Raw genomic sequence first — 21673 nt, 5'->3', positions numbered from 1 at the left:
TGTGACAGTGGGACTCAAGGGAGGCTCTGCTTCTCTCCAGCCCCCGAAAACAACCCCAAGATCATTTCCAAGACGGTGGACATCTCACTCTACAAAGAGGGAAACAGCTTTGGCTTCGTCCTCAGAGGTCGGTGTGAGAATCACCCTTGGAGTTAGTGGGTGGGGACACAAAAGAGGCCCAGGGTCATTTCACCTGTGGGCTCTATTTTGCTTTAATGAGTGTGACAGATATCTAAGAGAAAATCATATAAAAAAAATTGTGGTGAGCAGGGTGCGGTGGCGCAGGCCTGTCTTCCCAGCGGCTCGGGAGGCTGAGGCAGGAGGATCGCAAGTTCAAAGCCAGCCTCAGCAACTTAGCAAAGTCCTAAGCAACTTAATGAGACCCTGGCTCAAAATGAAAATAAAAAGGGCTGGGGAGGGGACTCCATGGTTAAATACACCTGGGGTTCAATCCCTGGTACCCACCTCCCCCCCCCCTCCCAAAAAAGAGAAAATTATGGCGAAAGCTACTGTGAGACTGAGAACAAAGTTTGGAGCTGCCTAGCAACCAGGGCAAAAAGGGAAATAAGATGAACTCACAGGCAGGGAAGCAAGTCATTTAACAGAGAGAGATTGGTCGTGTTCCCTGTCCCCCGTCCCATCAATGCGGGTGGGTGGGTGGGTGGGGGAGAGATGTATAGTGGGTATCTCACAAGAAGTGTCGTGACTAGCAAGGACAAGGTGCTCAGGCAGGTTTAATTGAGGAAGGCTGTTCTAGGGGCTTGGTGGGGGGCCTCTGGGCATCAGGGAAGGGGTGGGCAGGTGACTCCCGCCTCCTGTTGAATTGCCTTCAGGAGGTGCCCACGAAGACGTGCACAAGTCCCGCCCGCTCGTCCTGACCTACGTGCGTCCTGGTGGCCCAGCTGACAGGTGAGGCTCAACGGGAGGAAGCCACAGCCTCACACCGCACCGACCTCCCCTGCCTCCCCGGGGAGAGGGCAGAGCGGAGGCCATGGTGCCCATTCTGCAGAACAATGATTGAGGCCGGCAGAGGCCACATAGGGTGCCCAGAGCCCCTCAGCATTATGGGCGCAGCAGGACAAGTCACTCCAGAGCTGCCCCCGAGGCCCCTCTTCCCCCCCGCCCACTCCAGCTCGCTCAGGTCCCCGGGGGCTCTGTGATTGGCTGGTTCTGGCTGTCACTCAGCCTCTAGGAAATGCCTGGGTCCCTGCGCAGAAAAGCCCCGCCCCTCCCCTCTCCAAGCTCCGCCCTACCCCTCTCCAAGCCTCAGCCCCGCCCCTCTCCAAGCCCCGCCCCGCCCCTCTCCAAGCCCCGCCCCAACCCTCTCCAAGCCCCGCCCCGCCCCTCTCCAAGCCCAGCCTCGCCCCTCTCCAAGCCCTAGCTCCGCCCACCTCCAAGCCCAGCCCCGCCCCTCTCCAAGCCCTGCCCCGCCCCTCTCCAAGCCCCGCCCCGCCCCTCTCCAAGCCCTAGCTCCGTCCACCTCCAAGCCCAGCCCCGCCCCTCTCCAAGCCCTAGCTCCGTCCACCTCCAAGACCAGCCCCGCCCCTCTCCAAGCCCAGCCCCACCCCTCTCCAAGACCAGCCCCACCCCTCTCCAAGCCCTAGCTCCGCCCACCTCCAAGCCCAGCCCCACCCCTCTCCAAGCCCAGCCTCGCCCCTCTTCAAGCCCTAGCTCTGCCCACCTCCAAGTCCCGCCCCGCCCCTCTCCAAACCCCGGGCCCCTCCCCTGCAGGAGATTCCTGGCCATTTTAAGAGAAGCCCTGGAATGGCCTTGTCACCAATCTAAATCTGTCCTTGGGACAGGGCCGTGTGAACTGCTATTCAGAGAACTTCCCAGAATAGCTTTGGCCACCTGTTGGGGCCCCTGAGGCATCCAGGCCTGGGATTTGACCCAAACAAGGGGTGTGTGGGGATGTGGGGGGGAGGTCAGTGGACGCTGCTAAGGCCCCCTCTCCTGAGGCCCCTCCAAGTTCTTGTCGCCAGGCCAGATCCACTACCGAAACAATGGAAAAGGGGACTTTTGTGATAGGCCATGGGAAGCCCAAGGCTATCCCACCTCCGATGCTGTGTGACCCTGGCAGGCCAGACACCCTCTCTGGGCCCTGGTGCAGGAGTGAGCCCCAGCTTAGAGGTTCTAGGATGGAGTCCAGGCTGCCTGTGGATTCCTCCTTACCAAGGGGGTGGCGGAGGCCAGGGCCCCCCTGGGTACATCCGGGCATCCCTTCTTTCTGGCGCCCCCGCCCCTCCCCTGCCTTCACTCCACGCCCCCTCCCTTCCCAGTCCTGCCTTCTGTGCGGTGCCCTGCGCTCCTGCCGGGCCACCCGGCTGACTGTGCCCTTCCCTGCAGGGAAGGCTCCTTAAAGGTGGGCGACAGGTTGCTCAGTGTTGACGGGATCCCCCTGCACGGGGCCAGCCATGCCACCGCCCTGGCCACCTTGCGGCAGTGCAGCCAGGAAGCTCTCTTCCAGGTGGAGTACGATGTGGCCACCCCAGGTACATCGGGGACCAGGGTTGGGACAGGAAAAAGTCCGAGGTGGGGGATGCAGGCAGTGGCCATAGATCCTTCCCATTGCCCAGGCTGTGTGACCTCCAGCCAGTCACTTAGCCTCTCTGAGCCTCTCTAGGTGTTAAATCCTGTCTGGCCGGGATTGCTTGATGCACCCGGGACCCAACAGGTCTCTGTTCTCACGGAGCTGACCTTCTGGTGAGGAGACAAGTTCAGAAAACAGAAGAGATAAGAAAGTGTGTGTCACCAGGTGCCGAGGCGCATGCCTGTCATCCCGGCTCCTTGGGAGGCTGAGGCGGGAGGATTGCAGGTTTGAGGCTAGGCTCTACAACTTAGCAACAGATTGTCTCAAAATAAAATTTCAAAAAAGGAATGGGGCTTGGCTGGGCTGGTGGGTCAGCGGCAGAGTGCTTGGCCTCACACCTACGAGGCTCTGGGTTCGATCCTCAGCACCACATAAAATAAATTTTAAAAATATTTAAAAAAAAAACAAATAAGGACCGGGAATGTGGCTCAGTGGGGAGACACCTCTGGGGTCCATTTCCAGTACCAAACACACACATGATATGGCAGGTGCCAGGCGGCTATTAGCACAGTGGGACAGAAGAAGAAAAGGCAGGGGTGTGGGAGGGGAAAGGCCCAGGGTGCTGTCTAACTAGGGTAGTGAGGGAAGGAAGCAGCTGGTGCAAAAGCCCTGGGGCACGAGCCTAGCCGGCTTGACCCAGATGAAGCCCGTGTGGCTGGAGCAAATGGGAGTGAATGGGAGGGGGTAAGGACAGAAGAGGCGGGATCAGAGTGGAAGCCAATCAGCTGGAGGAGGCGACTGTCACTCATGGAGACTGGACCAGGCTGGTTATGGAGGTGGGATACCAGAAAGACCACGAGGGTCAGGCTGGTCTGATGGGCAGGCATCTGGATGCGCAGCAAGCGTGGCAGTGGCTCAGAGTGTCACCGAGGTTTGGACTTGAAGCCACGGTGTGTGTTCATGGAGGTCCCGTTTGATTTCTAAGACGAGGACAGATCGTAGCCAATGTTATAGTTCATTGCTGGCATACAGCAGGCACTCAATAAATGCAGACAAATTACTATTCACCCTGGGTGCTTCACTATGGGTGCTTCACCGCGGTCTCCATCCCCAGCCCTTTTTTATTTTTATTTGGAGACAAGATCCCGCTAAGTTGCTTGGGGCCTCCCTTAGTTGCTGAGGCTGGCCTCCGACTGGAGATCCTCCTGCCTCAGCCTCCCAAGCTGCTGGGCAGACGGGCAGGACCTGGTTTTCTGGTCTGTGGAGTGGGCATGTTCTTCCCTTTGGGGCGGCAGGTGTTCAGTGGACAGTGCAGAGGGACTGGGAAGGAGGGTGCTCGATATTTGCGTTTCAAACCTCTTTTAAGGTTTCTTTCCCCTCGTGCCAGACACGGTGGCCAGTGCCCCGGGGCCCTTGGTGGTGGAAATAGCCAAGACTCCGGGGTCCGCCCTGGGGATCTCGCTGACCACGGGCTCCCACCGGAACAAGCCCGTCCTCACCATCGACCGCATCAAGCCAGCCAGCGTGGTGGACAGGTGAGGCTGTGGGGACGTGGGCGCAGGGGACAGGTGGCCCGCAGCTCTGACCGGCTGGACGCGCCTCCTCTGTCCCCTGTCTGGCCAGGAGCGGGGCCCTGCATGCCGGAGACCACATCCTGGCCATCGACGGAACCAGCACGGAGCACTGTTCGCTGCAGGAAGCCACCAAGCTCCTGGCCAGTGTGTCCGAGAAGGTGCGGCTGGAGATCTTGCCTGTGCCCCCGAGCCAGCGGCCCCTGAAGCCTGTGGAAGCAGGTAGGTCCCCTCGGCCGTGGTCCTGGCCGCAGCCCAGAGCTGTCCGGAGGGTGCAGAGGACCAGGAAGCTCGGGACTCCAGCCTGGAGGGACAGTGTGAGGCCACTGTTAACTGTTGTCCCATTTCACACGGGAAACTGAGGCAGCGGAGGCTCAGAGACGTATGTACAGCGTCTCCCAGGCCACCAGCCGCTAACCATCCCCGGGCTCTTGTTAACTGAGCCACTACTGAGTGCCCATCCTTGCTGGAAAGCTCTCATCATACTTCATTCCAGTCCTCTCTGTGACCTGAGGAGGTGGCCCTGTCTTGTTCCCATTTTACAGATGATCACAAGGCACAGAGAGGTGAAGTGAGTTGTCCAGATTCCACAGCTGGGCAGTGACAGGGCTGAGACTTTTTTTTTGGTACTGGGGATTGAACCCAGGGGTGCTTCACCATGGAGCCCTGTCCCCAGCCCTTTTTACTTTTTATTTAGAGACAAGGTCTCCTTAAGGTGCTCAGGGCCTTGCTAAGTGGCTGAGGCTGGCCTCCAACTTACAATCCTCCTGCCTCAGCCTCCTGAGCCGCTGGGAATCAGGGCGTGGGCCACCGGGCCCCTCACAGAGCTGAAATTTCCCCTGCACCATTAGCTTCAGGTCTGGCCAAGCCCCAGGGTCGGGTGGGACACGGAATCAATGGGCAAAATCAGCCCAGTCCTCCCCTGTCTATCCAAGGACATGGTGGCCCAGACATGGTGGCCCTGCAGTGCGAGGGAGGGTCAGGCAGGGGCCTGGGGCAGTCTGGGAGGAGAGATCTGGTCCCAGTTTGGAGGCTGCTATGGGGGAGCAGGATCTCATAGAGGGGCCAGGGGGACCCCTGGGACAGGAGAGGCTCAGATGGAGTCCCCTGGGGGTGAGGCTGGGGAAGGGAGGCCGGTGCCCAGGAGCTGAGCCGGGCCCTGGCACTTCCCGGGGCGCAGCAGGTCCTGTAGATGGTGCGGCCCGGGTCCCCTGCTTCTTCCTCTCCCCGTGCACAGGGGAAAACAGGCTCAGGGGGTGCAGGTGAGCTGGGTCTCCCTGTTCCTAACGCCTGTCTGTCTGTCTGTCCGTCTCTCCCGCTTACCTGTCCACTCCAGTCAAGCTGCAGAGGAGTGAGCCACCCCACCGCTGGGACCCCTGTGTGTCCTCCTGCCACAGCCCGAGGCCTGGCCACTGCAGGACGCCCACCTGGGCCACAGCTGGCGGCCAGGACCGCAGCCGATGTAATGCACCCAAGTGGCCACAGCCGGACCGTCCCCTGTCGCTTTTCCCTAGGGAGGGGGCGGTGTACTAGCGGAGGAGAGCAAGACCCAGATTAGGAGGCCTGGCCACTGTCACCCAGAGTGTCAGGAGCAAGATGGGCCCACACCCTAGAGCTAACCATGCCCCCAGAGCAAGCCGTGCCCCCAGAGCAAGCCACGCCTTCAGAGCAAGCCACACCCCAGAGCAAGCCGCACCCAGAACAAGCCACATCCCAGAGCAAGCCACACCCCCCAGAGCAAGTCACACCCCCAGAGCAAGCCACACCCCCAGAGCAAGCCACACCCCCAGAGCAAGCCACACTGCAGAGCAAGCCACACCCTCAGAGCAAGCCACACCCCCAGAGCAAGCCACACCCTCAGAGCAAGCCACACCCTTAGAGCAAGCCACACCCCAGAGCAAGCCACACCCCCATAGCAAGCCACACCCTCAGAGAAAGCCACACCCCAGAGCAAGCCACACCCCCAAAGCAAGCCACACCCTCAGAGCAAGCCACACCCCAGAGCAAGCCACACCCCAGAGCAAGCCACACCCTCAGAGAAAGCCACACCCCCAAAGCAAGCCACACCCCCAGAGCAAGCCACACCCCCAGAACAAGCCACATCCCAGAGCAAACCACACCCCCAGAGCAAGCCACACCCTCAGAGCAAGCCACACCCCCAGAGCAAGCCACATCCCAGAGCAAGCCACACCCCCATAGCAAGCCACACCCTCAGAGAAAGCCACACCCCAGAGCAAGCCACACCCCCAAAGCAAGCCACACCCTCAGAGCAAGCCACACCCCCAGAGCAAGCCACACCCTCACAGCCAGGTCGCACTGGGTCTATGGAATCTGTATAGTCACTGAGGCCCAGAGAGGGAGAGAGACTTGCCTGAGGTCACACAGCGAATATCTGTGGTGTCAGGAGGACTGCCTCCCAGGGTCTCTGGGCTGGTGGGTGGCTTCCCGGGTCCTATGGCACAGCAGGGTGAGGGGCCCTGCCGGGGAGGTTCATGGGGCTGTGCTCTTATCTCCCCAGCCTCGTCCTCCACACCCTTTTCCTCACCGACCATGAACCATGCCTTTTCCTGCACCAACCCCAGCACCCTGCCCCGCGGATCCCAGCCCATGAGCCCCAGGACCACCATGGGGAGGAGGAGGCAGCGGAGGAGGGAGCACAGGAGTTCGCGTAAGCCTTTGGTCCCTTTGGGCCACCTGTATGCTGGGAGTGATGTTTTCCAGAGGGCGGGGCAGGGCACCTGGGGAGGCAGGGCAGGCCGGGCTCAGTAGCGCACACCTGTCATCCCAGCGGCTTGGGAGGCTGAGGCAGGAGGATGGAGTCCAGCCTCAGCAATTTAAGGAGGCCCTAAGCAACTTAGTGAGACCCTAAATAAAAAAAATAAAAACGGCTGCGGATGTGGCTCAGTGGTGAAGTGCCCCTGGGTTTAATCCAAGATTCTGATCCATGCTATGACACAGATGTCCTCTGAAAATGTTCTGCCAAGAAGCCAGTCGCTATAGATCATGTACTATACGATTCTATTTCCATGAAACATCCAGAAAACGGAAAATTTTACAGAGACAAAAAGATCCATGGTGGCCGAGGGCTGGGTGAGATGGGAGGATTGGGAGCAATAACAAAGTTTCCCTGGGGACAATCAACCTATTGATTGTGGTGAACACACTAAAACCATTGAATCGGACACTTTAAATGGGCAACTACTCTGACAGGTGACTTGTATCTCAATGAAACCATTACCTCTGGTGTATCCACCCTGTGTATGCTACCCTCCCATCAATTAATAGCTATTATCCCATTGACCATCTTGATATTGCAGTGACCCTTATTTTACTTCAGAATGGCCTCAAAGACCAAGCCTAGGGATGCTGGCAGAATATGGGTTTTATTGTATTTTATTAATAGCTCTTGTTAATCTCTTACTGCAGCTGATTCATAAATTCAACTTTGTCATGGGTATGTGTGTCCAGGAAAAAGCATAGTATACACAGGGTTCAGGACTTGGAGCGTATCCATGCGGTTAAGAAGGAACTAGGGTAACATAATTTCGCAGAGCCCCAGAATCTCTGTGTTACAAAATCAGGTCCCCACATACTGTCTTCTTTAGTCCTTGCCCCAAGCAGGTAGGAGTCATGATCCCATGGCACAGATGAGGAAACTAAGGGTCAGAGTGGACCCAGGTTGAGTCAGGACTCTTGCTTACGTGGCCCTCAGGCTCTGGGGTGGGTGGGCTCTGGTAAGGCCTCTCTGGGGCAGGCCACCTGAGTGCCCTGATCACCTGTCCCCAGTATCCCTGGCTTCCAGCACGGTGGGGCCAGGTGGGCAGATCGTACACACAGAGACCACAGAGGTCATACTCTGCGGAGACCCCCTCAATGGCTTCGGCCTGCAGCTCCAGGGCGGCTTCTTTGCCACTGAGACCCTGTCCTCTCCACCCTTGGTGCGGTTCATTGAGCCCGACAGCCCGGCTGAGAGGTGAGCCTGCTGCCCTTCCCCTTTGTCCAGTGTATCCACCCTGTGTATGCTACCCTCCCGTCGATTAATAGCCATTACCACATTGACCAACTTGGTATGGCCTCAAAGACCAAGTGTAGTGATGCTGGCAGGATATTGGTTTTATCCTATAAAACCGACAAAGGGGACAGTGGGGAAACTGAGTCAAAACACTAAGCCCCGGCCTCCTTAGTGTATCTCAACTATCCCCATGTTGACAGTCGAGGCTCAGAGAGATTGATTCACTTGCCCAGGATCACACAGCCTGTGTACCCTGCGGAGTCCTCTGTCTGAGGATCTTGTGAGGACTCTGGCATCTCCCCCCCCCCCCCCCATGGACAGACAGACAAACCAAGGCCCAGGACGGTTAGGTCCTTAGCCGGGGTCCTAGGACATACTGCCTGACGATACATAGCTGGCACACCCAGGCCAGGAGGTGGGGTCCAGGTTGGCCCCTGGCCCCCCAGTGGAGATGTCATGCAGATTCTTCTCTCTGCTGGGCCACCCGGGGTTCAGGTGTGGGCTGCTGCAGGTGGGGGACCGTGTCCTGTCCATCAATGGCATCGCCACGGAAGACGGGACCATGGAGGAGGCCAACCAGCTCCTGAGAGACGCGGCGCTCACCCACAAGGTGGTGCTGGAGGTGGAGTTCGACGTGGCCGGTGAGTGGGTGGCCTCTCTTGATCTTGTTCACATCTGATGCAATTTTTCCAACCCCCTGTCCCTCTCTGTGCCCAGTCCCCTGCTGGGGGACAGCATCCAGTGGGAGTAGGGGGTAGCCTGGGGCTGGACAGGGGATACCCTGAGCTGCTTCTATGCATGGCTCGGCCAAAGGACCCAGATTCTGGTGGTGGGTTCTCCACCCTGTGCGACTCTGGACCGGACACTTGCCCCGTGCATAAAATAGCAGGTAGAACCCACAAGAGGAGTGTCCTTTGGGTTCAAGAGCATGAATCATGTGACCAGACCCAGCCAGGACCTGGCACATAGTAGGTGCTCAGTAAATCTTTGCTGGATCCAAACTGGATAGAATGTGGCCTTGGGGACCTCCCACGCTGACAGTCCACGACCTGCGTTCCGGTCCTGACTCAGCTCTGACCATCGCGGGTCTGTCGTTGGGAGCAAATGTGTTACTTCTCTGGCCCTCGGTTTCCTCCTCTGTCGGATGGAAGAAGCAGAGCGGTGTTGGAAGGGTCTCTCTCAGGGGTCCCTCCCCGCCAGGCCAGAATGGGGATCCCCGAGGCTCCCGCCGTGGGCCTCACATCAGCCCACGTCTGTTTGTTCGCAGAGTCGGTCATCCCGAGCAGCGGCACCTTCCATGTGAAGCTGCCCAAGCGGCGTGGCGTGGAGCTGGGCATCACCATTAGCTGTGAGTCCCCCTGCTGGAAGCCAGTCCTCCGGCCGCCCCAGAGAGCAAGCCACGCCCCCAGAACAAGCCATGCCCTCAGAACAAACCACGCCCCAGAGCAAGCCACACCCCAGAGCAAGCCACACCCTCTAAGCAAGCCACGCCCCCAGAGCAAGCCACACCCCCAGAGCAAGCCACACCCTCTAAGCAAGCCACGCCCCCAGAGCAAGCCACGCCCCAGAGCAAGCCAGGCCCTCAGCAAAGGCATGCCCCCAGAGCAAGTCACGCCCCCAGAGCAAGCCACAACCCTCAGAGCAAGCCACACCCCAGAACAAGCCACACCCTCAGAGCAAGTCACACCCCAGAGCAAGCCACATCCCAGAGCAAACCACGCCCCTCAGAGCAAGCCACACCCTTCAGAGCAAGCCACACCTCCAGAGCAAGCCACACCCCCAGAGCAAGCCAAACCTCAGAGCAAGCCACAACCCCAGAACAAGCCACGCCCCCAGAACAAGTCACGCCCCCAGAGCAAGCCACAACCTCAGAGAAAAGCCACGCCCCCAAGAAAGCCACACCCTCACAGCAAGCCGTGCCCCTCAGAGCAAGCCACACCCCCAGAGCAAGCTACACTCAGAGCAAACTACGCCCCTCAGAGCAAGGCACACCCTTCAGAACAAGCCACACCCTCAGAGCAAGCCACACCCTTCAGAACAAGCCACACCCTTCAGAGCAAGCCACACCCTTCAGAACAAGCCACACCCTTCAGAGCAAGCCACATCCTCAGAGCAAGCCACACCCTTCAGCACAAGGCGCATCCTCAGAGCAAGCCACGCCCCAGAGCAAGCCACACCCTTCAGCACAAGGCGCATCCTCAGAGCAAGCCACGCCCCAGAGCAAGCCATTCCCCTCAGAGCAAGCCACACCCCAGAGCAAGCCACACCCTTGGAGCAAACCACGCCCCCAGGTCAAGCCACGCCCCCAGTGCAAGCCACATCCTCAGAGTAAGCCAAGGCCTTTCAAAGAAGCCACGCCCCTAGGAGCAGCTGCCTCCTCACCAGCATTGCTACACCCGGACGCACCCTGGTGTAAGGGGAAGCCCCCAGCTTGGGCAGGAGAGGAGGGAAGATGGGAGCCCCCTGGCCTGACGGGACTCCCCCTGGGGCTGTAAGGGACCGTCCAGGAAGACCCACACTGCGCCTCCTGTTGTGGGACTTAGTCTCACCACCTCCCCGCGAGGCCCGGGCCTCCCACTGATCTTGCAGAACAGAAACCGAGGCGCAGGGCGGCGGAGGCTTTGTTCACAGTCACAGCCAGGAAGAGCAGGGCGCCTCCATGTCCCCAGCAGCCCTGGGCTGCCTGGCCCGGCCCCACCCTGAGGTCCTCCGAGGTCAGATTCATGGCCACTTTCCCCCCAGCGGCCAGCAGGAAGCGAGGGGAGCCGCTGATCATCTCGGACATCAAGAAGGGCAGCGCCGCACACAGGTAGGGACACCCCCGGGGACACGGGGAGGGGACGCCAGGGGCCCCACGTCTGCCTGCACCGGGCGCCTCCCCATCCCCCACCCCGGCTCCCGCAGGACGGGCACCCTCGAGCCGGGCGACAAGCTGCTGGCCATCGACAACATCCGTCTGGACAATTGTCCCATGGAGGACGCGGTGCAGATCCTGCGACAGTGCGAGGACCTGGTGAAGCTGAAGATCCGGAAGGACGAAGACAATTCGGGTAGGGACCCGTGTGTCACCTCTCGGGCGCCACCCCGTGGGCCAGCGAGGTCCCATCTGGCCAAGGAAGGAGGGAGGTGGGGACAGCTGAGTGCATGCCTGCAGACGGTGACCTCAGGGTCCCCACCGGAGCGGATGCATTGCATGGCGTGAGTGTCACCGCCCCCAGGGGACCCTGGCCCTCACGGCGTCCCCCTTGCAGACGAGCAGGAGACCACGGGCGCCGTCAGCTACACGGTGGAGCTGAAGCGCTACGGGGGTCCCCTGGGCATCACCATCTCGGGCACAGAGGAGCCTTTTGACCCCATTGTCATCTCGGGCCTCACCAAGCGCGGGCTGGCGGAGAGGTGAGCGGGGCTCTGGGGGGACCCGGGTGGCCCCAGATGTCCCAGAGTAGGGACAGGCAGAGGGGCGCCCTGGCACTGCAGCGACCTGGTGGCTCCGGGAGGGAAGGCACCGCGCCCGCAGCGCCCCCTGCTGGACTCCCGGCGCGCTGCAGAGACTCCAAAGGTCCTGATGAACCCCGGAGCGCACCCAGCCCAGGCCTGGGTGCTGGGGACCCACAGACGACCCCTCTGCCCCCACCAGACTGATGTAGCTCCGCGCTGGCCAACTGAAGGACAAACCGAAATGCAAATTTAGCCGTTAACTTTCTAGTCGAAAGAGTTGGGCACAGTGGCGCACCCCTGGAATCCCAGCCGCTCTGGAGGCTGAGGCAGGAGGATGGCAAGTTGGAGGCCGGCCTCAGCAACTTAGCAAGACCATGTCGTTATTTCAGTGTGCCATCAATGTTTCCTTTTCCTCATACTACGCCTTCGGAATCGGGTGGCTATTTTAGAATCTAGCTGATCCTGATTCACATGGGCCACTCTCCAGTGCCACAGAGGCCGCCTGCCCTACCCGCCACTCTGCCTCTTCCTGATCCGCTGCCCGGGGCGTCTGGGGAGCATGCTGGGCAATGCCTACCCCCACTCACAAGCTCCCGCAAAGGGTGACATCTGCGTCTGGGGCTGCAGATCCCTGACCCCAGTCTTCTGCCTCCCGTCTCCTCCCCCCCCCAGGACTGGCGCCATCCACGTGGGGGACCGCATCCTGGCCATCAACAGTGTCAGCCTCAAGGGCCGGCCCCTGAGCGAGGCCATCCACCTCCTGCAGGTGGCTGGCGAGACTGTCACATTGAAGATCAAGAAGCAGCTTGACCGTGAGCCCAGCTCCACGCCCCGGGCACCACCCAGCCCCTTAGGAGGGGCCGGCCACCTGTCCCCCTGGGCTCAGCTTAACGCATGTCTCAGGAGTCCTTGCCACATCCCCGGGGAGGCAGGAGGGTGGCCGGGATAGCTGGAGAGAAGAGGGAGCCCGGGTCTGGGGTCTTCTTCTACTTATTTTTATTTATTCATTATTATTTTTTATATATGAATGCATCACGATTCTTATTACACATAGACAGCACAGTTCTCATACCTCTGGTTGTATACAAAGTAGGTTGACACCATTTTGTGTCTTCATACGTGGACTCTGGATGATGATGTCCATCGCATTCCACCACCCTTGCTAACCCCCTACCCCCTCCCTTTCCCTCCCACCCCTCTGCCCTATTTAGAATTCATCTATTCCTCCCATGCTCCCCCTCCCTACCCCACTGTAGTCACCCCCCTTATATCAGAGAAGATATTCTGCATTTGTTTTTTTGGGGGGGTTGGCTAACTTCACTCAGCATTATCTTCTCCAACTCCATCCATTTACCTGCAAATGCCATGATTTTGTTCTTTTTTAGTGCTGAGTAATATTCCACTGTGTATATATGCCACATTTTTTTAATCCATTCATCCACTGAAGAGCATCTAGGTTGGCTCCACAGTTTAGCTATTGTGAATTGTTCTGCTATAAACATGGATGTGGCTGTGTCCCTGTAGTGTGCTGATTTTAAGTCCTTTGGGTATAGACCAAGGAGAGGGATAGCTGGGTCAAATGGTGGTTCCGTTCCCAGATTCCCAAGGAGTCTCCACCCTGCTTTCCACATTGGCCTCACCAATTTGCAGTCCCACCAGCTGTGATCAGCTGCGACCCTGAGGTCAGAGACGGCAGTTCCTCCTCCTCCTCCTCCTCCTCCCAGGTCCCCTCCTGCCCCACAAGCCGGGCAGCCTCAGCGAGGCCAGTGACGTGGACGAGGACCCACCGGACGCCATCAAAGGAGGCCGACTCCCAGCCCGGTTCTCGCCCGCCGTGCCCAGCGTGGACAGTGCCGTCGAGTCCTGGGACAGCTCGGCCACGGAGGGCGGTGGCTTCGGGGGTCCAGGTAACACCCCGGGGTCCCTGGACCCGCCTCGGTGGGGCTCAGTCCCTCTGGAGCTCCTTCCTGCCTCTCCTGTCTAGCATGACCCTGACCACTCCCAGGGTCCCTGGGCTCCCCGGGGGGCACTACCATTCCGGCACCCCAGCCAGCTGTTTAGATTTCTCCTCTGTGAGACGAAGAACCAAGCTGGGCTGGCTCCCGGGGGACGCCTGTCATCCCAGGGGCTCAGGAGGCTGAGGCAGGAGGATCGCAAGTTGGAGGCCGGCCTCGGCCACTTAGGGAGACCGTCTCAAATCAAAACCCAAAAGGGCTGGGGACGGGGCTCAGTGGTTAAACACCCCGGGTTCAATCCCTGGTACCAGGAAAAAAAAAAAGAGAGAGAACCAAGTTTGCCTCATTCCCATCCCGACCTCTGGTACACACAGTAGGTGCCCAAAGGAGCTGGTGGGGACAGGGTCCAGAGGCGAGCTTGCCAAGTGAGTGACCGACCAGGAGGTCTGGGGAGGACCCCGGGGGGCACAGGGACCCTCGGGGGCTCCAGAGAGTCACACAGGTCCCCGGAGGGGCAGCCGAGCGGACAAGGTCATCCAGAAGGTGCATGTCCCCTGTCTCCGCCACCAGGTCCCTACACCCCACAGGCGACGGTCCGGGGCGGCGTGACCCCCCAGGAGTGGAGGTCCAGCCGGCTCAGGGGCAGCCCGCCACCCATCGAGCCCCGGAGGACAAGCTTCACCCCGGGCCTTGCCAACGAGAGTTTCCCGGAGGAGGAGGACTGGGAGCCACCAACGAGGTGTGTGGCGGGGACCCCAGAGGAGGGGGAGGCAGCCTCGGGCTCTTGGGCTGGGATGGGAAAGGGTGGCCGGTCCCTGGGCTGATGAAGGGAGAGGGCACCAGGGCGGAGGCCCAGCTGGGAGGCTGAGGCAGGAGGATCGCCAGGTGGAGGCCAGCCTCAGCCACTGAGTGAGGCCCTAAGCAACTCAGGGAGACCCTGTCTCAAATAATAAAAAAAGGGGGGCTGGGGGGCGTAAAGGCATCTCAGAGGACCAACAGGAGGCTCAGAACTTGAACCCGCACCCACCTTCTGCCCAGAAAGCCTTTCCGGCTTCTCTCCTGGAAAACTCCTACGCATCCCTCAAAACCCAGCTCAAATGACCCCGGGCCTCCAGAGGGAGGCTCCCCCGACTTTCTCAGGCAGAAGGAACCCCTCCTTCCTTCCCCTGGGACCCCGAGAGAGAGAGAGAGAGAGAGAGAGAGAGAGAGAGAGAGTGCCCTTTGGAATCCACAGTGTGCCTCCGAGGACTTGGCACTCACAGGACAGGGACAGGGAAGTCCCCAGTGGCCTTTGAGCCTCTCCCAGCACAAAAATAAAATAAAGTCCCATCGTCTCCATCTCTCTGTGTCCCCCTGCTGTGTCACGGTGTGTGTGTGTCTGGGCGGGGCCGTGGCCTGCCCTCTGGGTCTATACCATGGATCTCCTCTCTGTCTGTCCGTCTGTCCGTCTGTCTCTCTTCCCAGGCGTCCTGTGTCACCGCTCTCCACTCTGTCTCATCTGCCCATGTTTTAACTGGCCACCGACACTCCTGGTGGCCCCTAGCGGCGTGTCCCCCCTCCCCGGCCCATTCTGTGTCACCAACCACCGTCCCGACCCCCACCCCGGGGGGCCCAGCACTGCCACCAAGGACACCCGCCTGCCCGCCTGCCCGTCCGTCCGTCTGTCCACCCTCTGGCCCCTTGAGCCTGACGCTGGCCCCAGGGCCCTGAAGACGCGCCTCCGGCCCCGGCCTGTCGCCCAGCCGCCACCTGACGCTGTGGTTCCCTACGTTACAGCCCAGGCCCCGGCGCCCCCCGCGAGGAGGGCTTCTGGCGGGTGCTCGGGGAAGCCCTCGAAGACCTGGAGTCGTGCGGCCAGTCGGAGATGCTGCGGGAGCTGGAGGTATGGGCCACCCGGGCCTGGGCACGTTGGGGTGCGTGTGCTGGGAGGGGACACATCTCCAGCCCTTTGTTTATTTATTCATTTTAAATTTTAAGACAGTCTCACTAAGTTGTTTAGGGCTTTTGCTAAATTGCTGAGGCTGGCCTCCCACTTGAGATCCTCCTGCCTCGGCCTCCAGAGCTGCTGGGATTCCAGGTGTACACCACCGGCGCCCGACTCTTCCGTGTGTATTTTTTAAGCAATGATGCTTTGCCTGGTGTCTTTGCTATTGAACTCTCAGCATTTTTTTCTTTGCTCACATAGTCCATTGGTAAAGCTACGATTCCACCTGTAGGAACTGCTTTGGCTGCGATCCTTCAAATTTTGATTTATGCTCTTCGTATTTTTTCTTAACTTCAATTTTCTAACAAACTCTAATCAATACTTCTTAATAAGACAGGCACTTGAGAATATGCCTAACTTCCCTCCCAAACAATCTCCTTCTATCTCCTAACTTATTTATAAAAACTGTTCAAATTTCATGTGGGGATTTAGCCAGTTCGTGTTTCCTCTTATCAACCTTTTTCTTTGCTCACGTTCCTTCTCTTATCCCACCTTTCCTTTCCGAGTTCCTTTTTTTAAATTTTTTTTTTTTCAAAAACTCAGTCAGTGAGGGTCTTTGGATGTCAGGTCTCTTAGGTCTTGCGGTCTCAAGAGCTCTGTTTCCCTGCAAACCCTGAACGATAGTTTAGCTGGGTATAAAACAAAAATTCTCTGACCTCTTGGAAGGTGTGGCTCCGTTATCTACGAGGGATTCTGTCCTCCACGTCTCTTAGCTTTTCTTTTAACATCTTTCTCTGCCCTCTTTAATCTGCCCAGCAATTCGCTAATTCTCTCTTGGCTGTATTTATTCTAACGTGTAGTGCTAGAGATTGTATTTCAGGAACTATCTCTTTTATTTGTATAATGTCTATTTGTTTTTCAAATATTCTGTCTTTTGTTCTTAATGTCTTTTTCTCCCTGTGTTTTGAATTTTCTGTACATTTTTCAACAGACCTATTCTCAACTTTTCTTTAGTGTGTTTTTTTCTATTATTTCTAGTGTCCTGGGCATGAATCTACCTATCTGTCACCTCTGGGGGCAGCTGGGCTTTTCGATTTCACCCTGTGCTTTCCCTCGGGGGCAGTCACTCCCAGAGGCACCCCACCTGTGTTCTGTGTTGTGGGAGCATCTCTGAGCTAGTCCCTCCTCCCGTGCCACCCTACTGCTGCTCCCAGCCATGGGCCTCCTTCCAGGTCTCCCCACCACAGGGCCTTTGCATATGCTGCTCCGTCTTCCGGAGACACTCTCCTGCCTCCTCTTTTTCCTTGTCTCTGAGATCTCAGTTCTGGAAGCTTCCCTGACCACTTACCCCATCCTGGGTGCTCACGACCCATGAACCTCTCCTCTGTCTCAACGATCATGTTACCTTAAGGTTTATGTTTTTGAATAGCCGCGGAGCAAAGTGGTTAAGAGCCCTGACTTTGGAGCCAGACTCTGGATTCAAGTCATATCTCTCTAAGCCTCAGTTCACTTATCTGCAAAATGCGGGGGGGGGGGATGGTGCAATACCCCCTCATTATCATTGCAGAGAATAAAAAAGAATTGTCATGTGAAGTGCTGAGAAGTGAGCCCAGCATCCGGGCGCATGGTGCACGCCTGGAATCCCAGCGGCTGGGGAGGCTGAGGCAGGAGGATCGCAAGTTGGAGGCCAGCCTCAGCAACTTAGTGAGGCCCTGAGCCACTCAGGGAGACCCTGTCTCTAAATAAAACATAAAAAGGGCTGGGGACAGGGCTCCGTGGTGAAGCACCCCGTCTTTCAATTCCTGGTTCCCCCAAAGAAACAAGAAATGAGCCTAGAAAGTCCTAGAATGCAGCCCCAGTCACTATTATTGTGATTTCGTAATGGGAGCCCCCAAGGTGGGGCAAGAGCCACCTCCCCCTGTTCCCCCCGGGGACCCTGGGGACCCAGCGGGTGTCCCCAGGTGCTGACTGCCCGGTGCAGCAGGCGGACGGTCCTCTGAGAGCCGGGTGGGGTCCCCCCACAGGCCTCCATCATGACGGGCTCCGTGCAGAGCGCGGCCCTGGAGGGCAGGCCTGGCGCCCGGGCCTGGAGGAGGGCCCGGGAGGTGCGAGGGGCCCCCGAAGAGCTGCAGGAGCTGCTGCGGCCCGCGCCCCTGGAGATGCACAAGGTGGGTGCCGGGCGGGGACCCTCCTGGGACGCGCAGGGCCTCTGCTCTCCGGGTGCACCCTCCTCCACCGTAAAACAGGGATTTTATACCGGGTTGAGTTTCCCACAACCCGTCATTTGGGTGACAAACACGCACAATGCAGAACGGGACTAGGTGGGCCGGCTTTTACCCCCTCTCCAGTGTGTGTGTGTGTATGTGTGTGTGTGTGTGAGTCGGCACCGATGTGTGCCCGTGCATCTGGAAAAGTCTAGACATTAGAGGCATCTAGATACGTGCACGTGTGTATACAGTCGGCCCTCCCTATCCACAGCTTCTGCATCTGCAGATCCAAGCACACACAGATTGGAAACATTCATCCAAAAATGGCATCCGTGCTGGGCACCAGGGCGCCCGCCGGTCATCCCAGGGACTTGGGAGGCTGAGGCAGGAGGATCGTTAAGTGGGAGGCCAGCCTCGGCAACTTAGCAAGACTCTCAAAATTAAAAAAAAAAAAAAAAATATATTACAAATGGCCGGGGCTGGGGCTGGGGATGTGGCTCAGTGGCAGAGCACTCGCCTAGCACGTGAGAGGCCCTGGGTTCGATCCTCAGCACCACATTAAAAATAAATAAATAAAATAAAGGTGTTGGGTCTAAGTACAACTAAAAAAAATTTTTTAAAAATGGCAGGGGATGTGGCTCTGCAGTAAAGCATCCCTGGGTTCAATCTGTGCTTTTTTAAAAAAATGACATCTGCACTGGACAGTACAGACCTTTTTTTAAGTCTTTAAAGGTTATTGGATCAATCTCCTGCAGAGACTGAGAAACCACTGTGCAATCTCTCTCTCTCTCTCTATTGGGGATTAAATCCAAGGACCCTGAACCACTGAGCCACATCCCCAGCGCTTTTCATTTTTCATTTTGAGACAGGTCTCACTAAGTGGCTGAGGCTGGCCTCCAACTTGCAGTCCTCCTGCCTCAGCCTCTCCCAGCCACCCGGGGGGCTGACAGGCGTGGGCCAGGGCACCAGGCTGGGTAACGTTTTTCTATCCATCACACCTTTCTGTCACTACCTGCAATGAGAAGCCAGCGTCTCCCAGGAGGAGAACCCCCAGCCCCCTGTCTCTGAGCCGCCCTGGAGCTCGAACCCAGCTCTTTCCAACGCCAGACCGAGGGATTCAGGCCACCATGGGGGCGGGGGGCCGGAGTCACAAGTCGTCCTTCTGCTCCCAGGTGACGCTGCACAAGGACCCCGTGCGGAACGACTTTGGCTTCAGCGTCTCGGACGGCCTCCTGGAGAAGGGGGTCTACGTGCACACGGTGCGCCCCGAAGGACCAGCCCAGCGGGGGGGTCTCCAGCCCTTTGACAGGGTCCTTCAGGTAACGCAGGGGACACGACAGGGGTGGGGGGGCCTTGGGACAGGGGAAGAGCCCACCCCTACACATCTGGGAGAAGCCAACAACGACTGGGTGCGGTGGCCCACGCCTGTCATCCCTACGACTTGGGAGGCTGAGGCAAGAGGATCCCAAGTTGGAGGCTGGCCTCAGCAACTTGATGCGACCCTATGCAACTTAGACCCTGTGCCCAAATTAAAAATTAAAAACCATAACAGAATAGGGGTGTAGCTCAATGGCTAGTCACCCCCAGGTCCCATCCCCCAGTGCAAGTAATATTAAGGTGAACGACAAAGTGAGCTGTATCAGTCAGGTGAGGCTGAGTAATGCTGCAGTAACAAACAACCCCCAGACCTCAGTGCTGAGCATGCACTGGTATTGAACTACTCTGTGTGTCTACTGGGGGGCAGTGCGGCCTTGCTTTCCCCAGGCGGATGGCCCCTCCAGCTTGTCTAATTCACGTGGCCTCCTGAAACTGCAGGACGGAGGAAAGGAGACTGCCCTCACCCGGAAAGATACCTGTCACGATCCTTTGCAGCCCGTGTGACCTGCCTGACAGCCAAGGAGACCGGGGAGGGTGGGAGGTCCCCCTGGACCTTCCTTTCCCATGCCCAGACATTTTTTGTCTCCTGGCTCTGGTACTAAATGGACTTAACTTGTGCTTTCTCTCCCTAAATCGATGGGGCTTTTTCAACTTAGTTATTTTGAAAGGAAATTTTTTTGTTGTGGCTTTGGATGGAGCCCAGGGGTGCTTAACCACGGAGCCCCAGCCCCAGCCCTTTTTATTTATTTTTTTTTCATTTTGAGACAGGGTCTTGCTAAGTGGCTCAGGGTCTCACTCAGTGGCTGAGGCTGGCCTCCACCTTGGGATCCTCCTGCCTCAGCCTCCTGAGCTGTTCCCTTCCGCTGCTTCCCCGCCCCCTGCCCCCGCTGAGCTGACCCCTGGGTCCTGTTGCCCGGCTGTGCACTGTGCAGGTCAACCACGTCCGCACGCGGGACTTCGACTGCTGCCTGGCGGTGCCACTCCTGGCCGAGGCGGGTGACGTCCTGGAACTGGTCATCAGCCGCAATCCCCTGGCGCAGAGCAAGCGGGCATCGCGAGCGCCAGGCCCCGGCAGTCCCCAGATGCTCTGAAGGCGACCCTGGACCCAGACACCCCAGGGGCCGAGGGTGGGGTCCCCGTGGGCACCTGCTTGGCCGACCGGGACGGGACCTGCTCTCTGTCCCCAAGTTCCGTGTCAACGGGGGGCACCAGGCAGCGAGGTCCCCGCCCTCCGTTCAGAGTGACATCTGCGTGTTTGCCCAAGTTGGTCACCAAGATGCCCCAGAGGAGCCCTTCCCCCAAAAGGGTGGGGACAGGAGGAGAGGGGCCTCCGTGGACAGGTGACAGGAAAGCCCGAGAATGGGCTACCAGGGGCGCTGAGCTCGCTGTCACAGAGATGAGCAGGGACCGTCCCCCAGGACCCGTCCCCCGGACTCAGGTGCTTACTTTCCCTGGCAGAGGGCCGCTGTCACCCAGAGACCGGGCCACCAAGGAGGATGCGTTCAGGGGGGGACTCCTGGGACCCTGTCTCCCGCAGCACCTCTGCTTTGGGGACACTGAGCTGGGGCACGTGGGGACCCCAGGAAGCCGGCCCTGAGCCTTTGACTGGAGCCTGTGGGTCTGGGGACCCTGGGGCGGGCACCATCGGGCTCTGGGTGACCACGACCCGTCTCCGTCCCCGAGGGTCCTTCCCGCCTCTGGCTGGGGCCACCCAAGCGTCTCTGCCATCTTGGATTCCCGGGTCAACGTCCACCCCAGGGTGGAAGGACTTTGCCCACCCCCGTCATCAGGGGCACCATGCGAAGGCCCAGAGACCCCGGCTTCGAGGGGTGGGAGACGGCACCGCCAGAGAGAGGTGTCTCTTGGGGCCATCAGCGGGTCCTGCTGTGCAGCCTTGGATGGGTGGCTCACCCTCTCTGGGCCTTCGTGGAGAAACAGGGCTGTAATGGACACACACTCAGGGCTTCTGGGCTTGGGCTTGCCCCTTGGACTCCAGGTCTCCAGGCCACGGAGGGACATCCACTCCGACCTGCACCCGCCCCCGTCCCTTCCTCGGGCTGTGGCCTCCGCCATTTACCCCCCACCCCAACATATGCAATGAGGCCGGGCGGCCTGGCTCTGTGGCCGGGGCCAGCGGGACCTTGTCATATGCAATACTTCCCGTGGCTTCTCGTGGGGACGCCCATCCCTGACTTGACGCTCCCCAGCACCCCTCCCCGGTGACCACCCTGCCTGCAGACGCCTTTTGGGAACGGCCCCTGTGACATGTCCCCCCCCCTGTCCCCAAAGCTGTATTTTTCTCTGGCTGAGATTAGAACTTTCCTTGTAAAGTATTTTTCTACTCGAGGTTTCTTAGGGCTCGGGGGAGAGCCCGACGTGCCAACCAGCGACATTGCAAAGGCCACTTGTGGTCTGTGGGGGGCCCACGTGTCAATCTGTGTCCCACCAGGGTTGCCGTGACGGGCGTGGGGTGGGGGGGTCCAGGACCCGCGGGGTGATTTTTTTTCTAAAAAAGTAAAAGTATTTCAAGGCACCGGAGTGGACGGTTTTCTTGATCCTCGATTTTCTTTATTTCTTGGTCGGCGAGACGCAGTGTCGCTACAGACCCAGTGACATCGCACCTGGTTTAAGTTCAAACACTGATGTTTTTGTTGTTGTT

At 58.7% G+C, this 21673-nt stretch overlaps 1 protein-coding gene and 1 non-coding gene across 2 annotated transcripts in view; both read left to right on the top strand.

Annotated features, from left to right (window-relative positions):
- Grip2 (glutamate receptor interacting protein 2) overlaps positions 1–21476 on the top strand; it is a 32435-nt gene extending 10959 nt beyond the window's left edge. The window contains exons 5-24 of the mRNA XM_077106212.1: positions 41–127; positions 834–909; positions 2347–2492; positions 3918–4065; positions 4154–4323; positions 5438–5563; positions 6620–6769; positions 7888–8074; positions 8609–8754; positions 9381–9461; positions 10856–10922; positions 11018–11163; positions 11365–11509; positions 12224–12363; positions 13276–13458; positions 14077–14245; positions 15283–15388; positions 17455–17598; positions 18810–18956; positions 19947–21476. Of these exons, the coding sequence (XP_076962327.1) occupies positions 41–127; positions 834–909; positions 2347–2492; positions 3918–4065; positions 4154–4323; positions 5438–5563; positions 6620–6769; positions 7888–8074; positions 8609–8754; positions 9381–9461; positions 10856–10922; positions 11018–11163; positions 11365–11509; positions 12224–12363; positions 13276–13458; positions 14077–14245; positions 15283–15388; positions 17455–17598; positions 18810–18956; positions 19947–20105 (2723 nt within the window). The 3' untranslated portion in view covers positions 20106–21476. The remainder of the gene's footprint in view (positions 1–40; positions 128–833; positions 910–2346; positions 2493–3917; positions 4066–4153; positions 4324–5437; positions 5564–6619; positions 6770–7887; positions 8075–8608; positions 8755–9380; positions 9462–10855; positions 10923–11017; positions 11164–11364; positions 11510–12223; positions 12364–13275; positions 13459–14076; positions 14246–15282; positions 15389–17454; positions 17599–18809; positions 18957–19946) is intronic.
- Trnaa-agc (transfer RNA alanine (anticodon AGC)) lies at positions 18124–18196 on the top strand. Its single transcript has one exon. It is a non-coding gene; the product is annotated as a tRNA-Ala (tRNA).
- Positions 21477–21673: the final 197 nt, after the last annotated feature.

This window comes from Callospermophilus lateralis, chromosome 20, assembly GCF_048772815.1.
Source record: "Callospermophilus lateralis isolate mCalLat2 chromosome 20, mCalLat2.hap1, whole genome shotgun sequence".
NCBI lineage: Eukaryota > Metazoa > Chordata > Mammalia > Rodentia > Sciuridae > Callospermophilus > Callospermophilus lateralis.
This window is presented reverse-complemented; position numbering and strand designations above follow the sequence as displayed.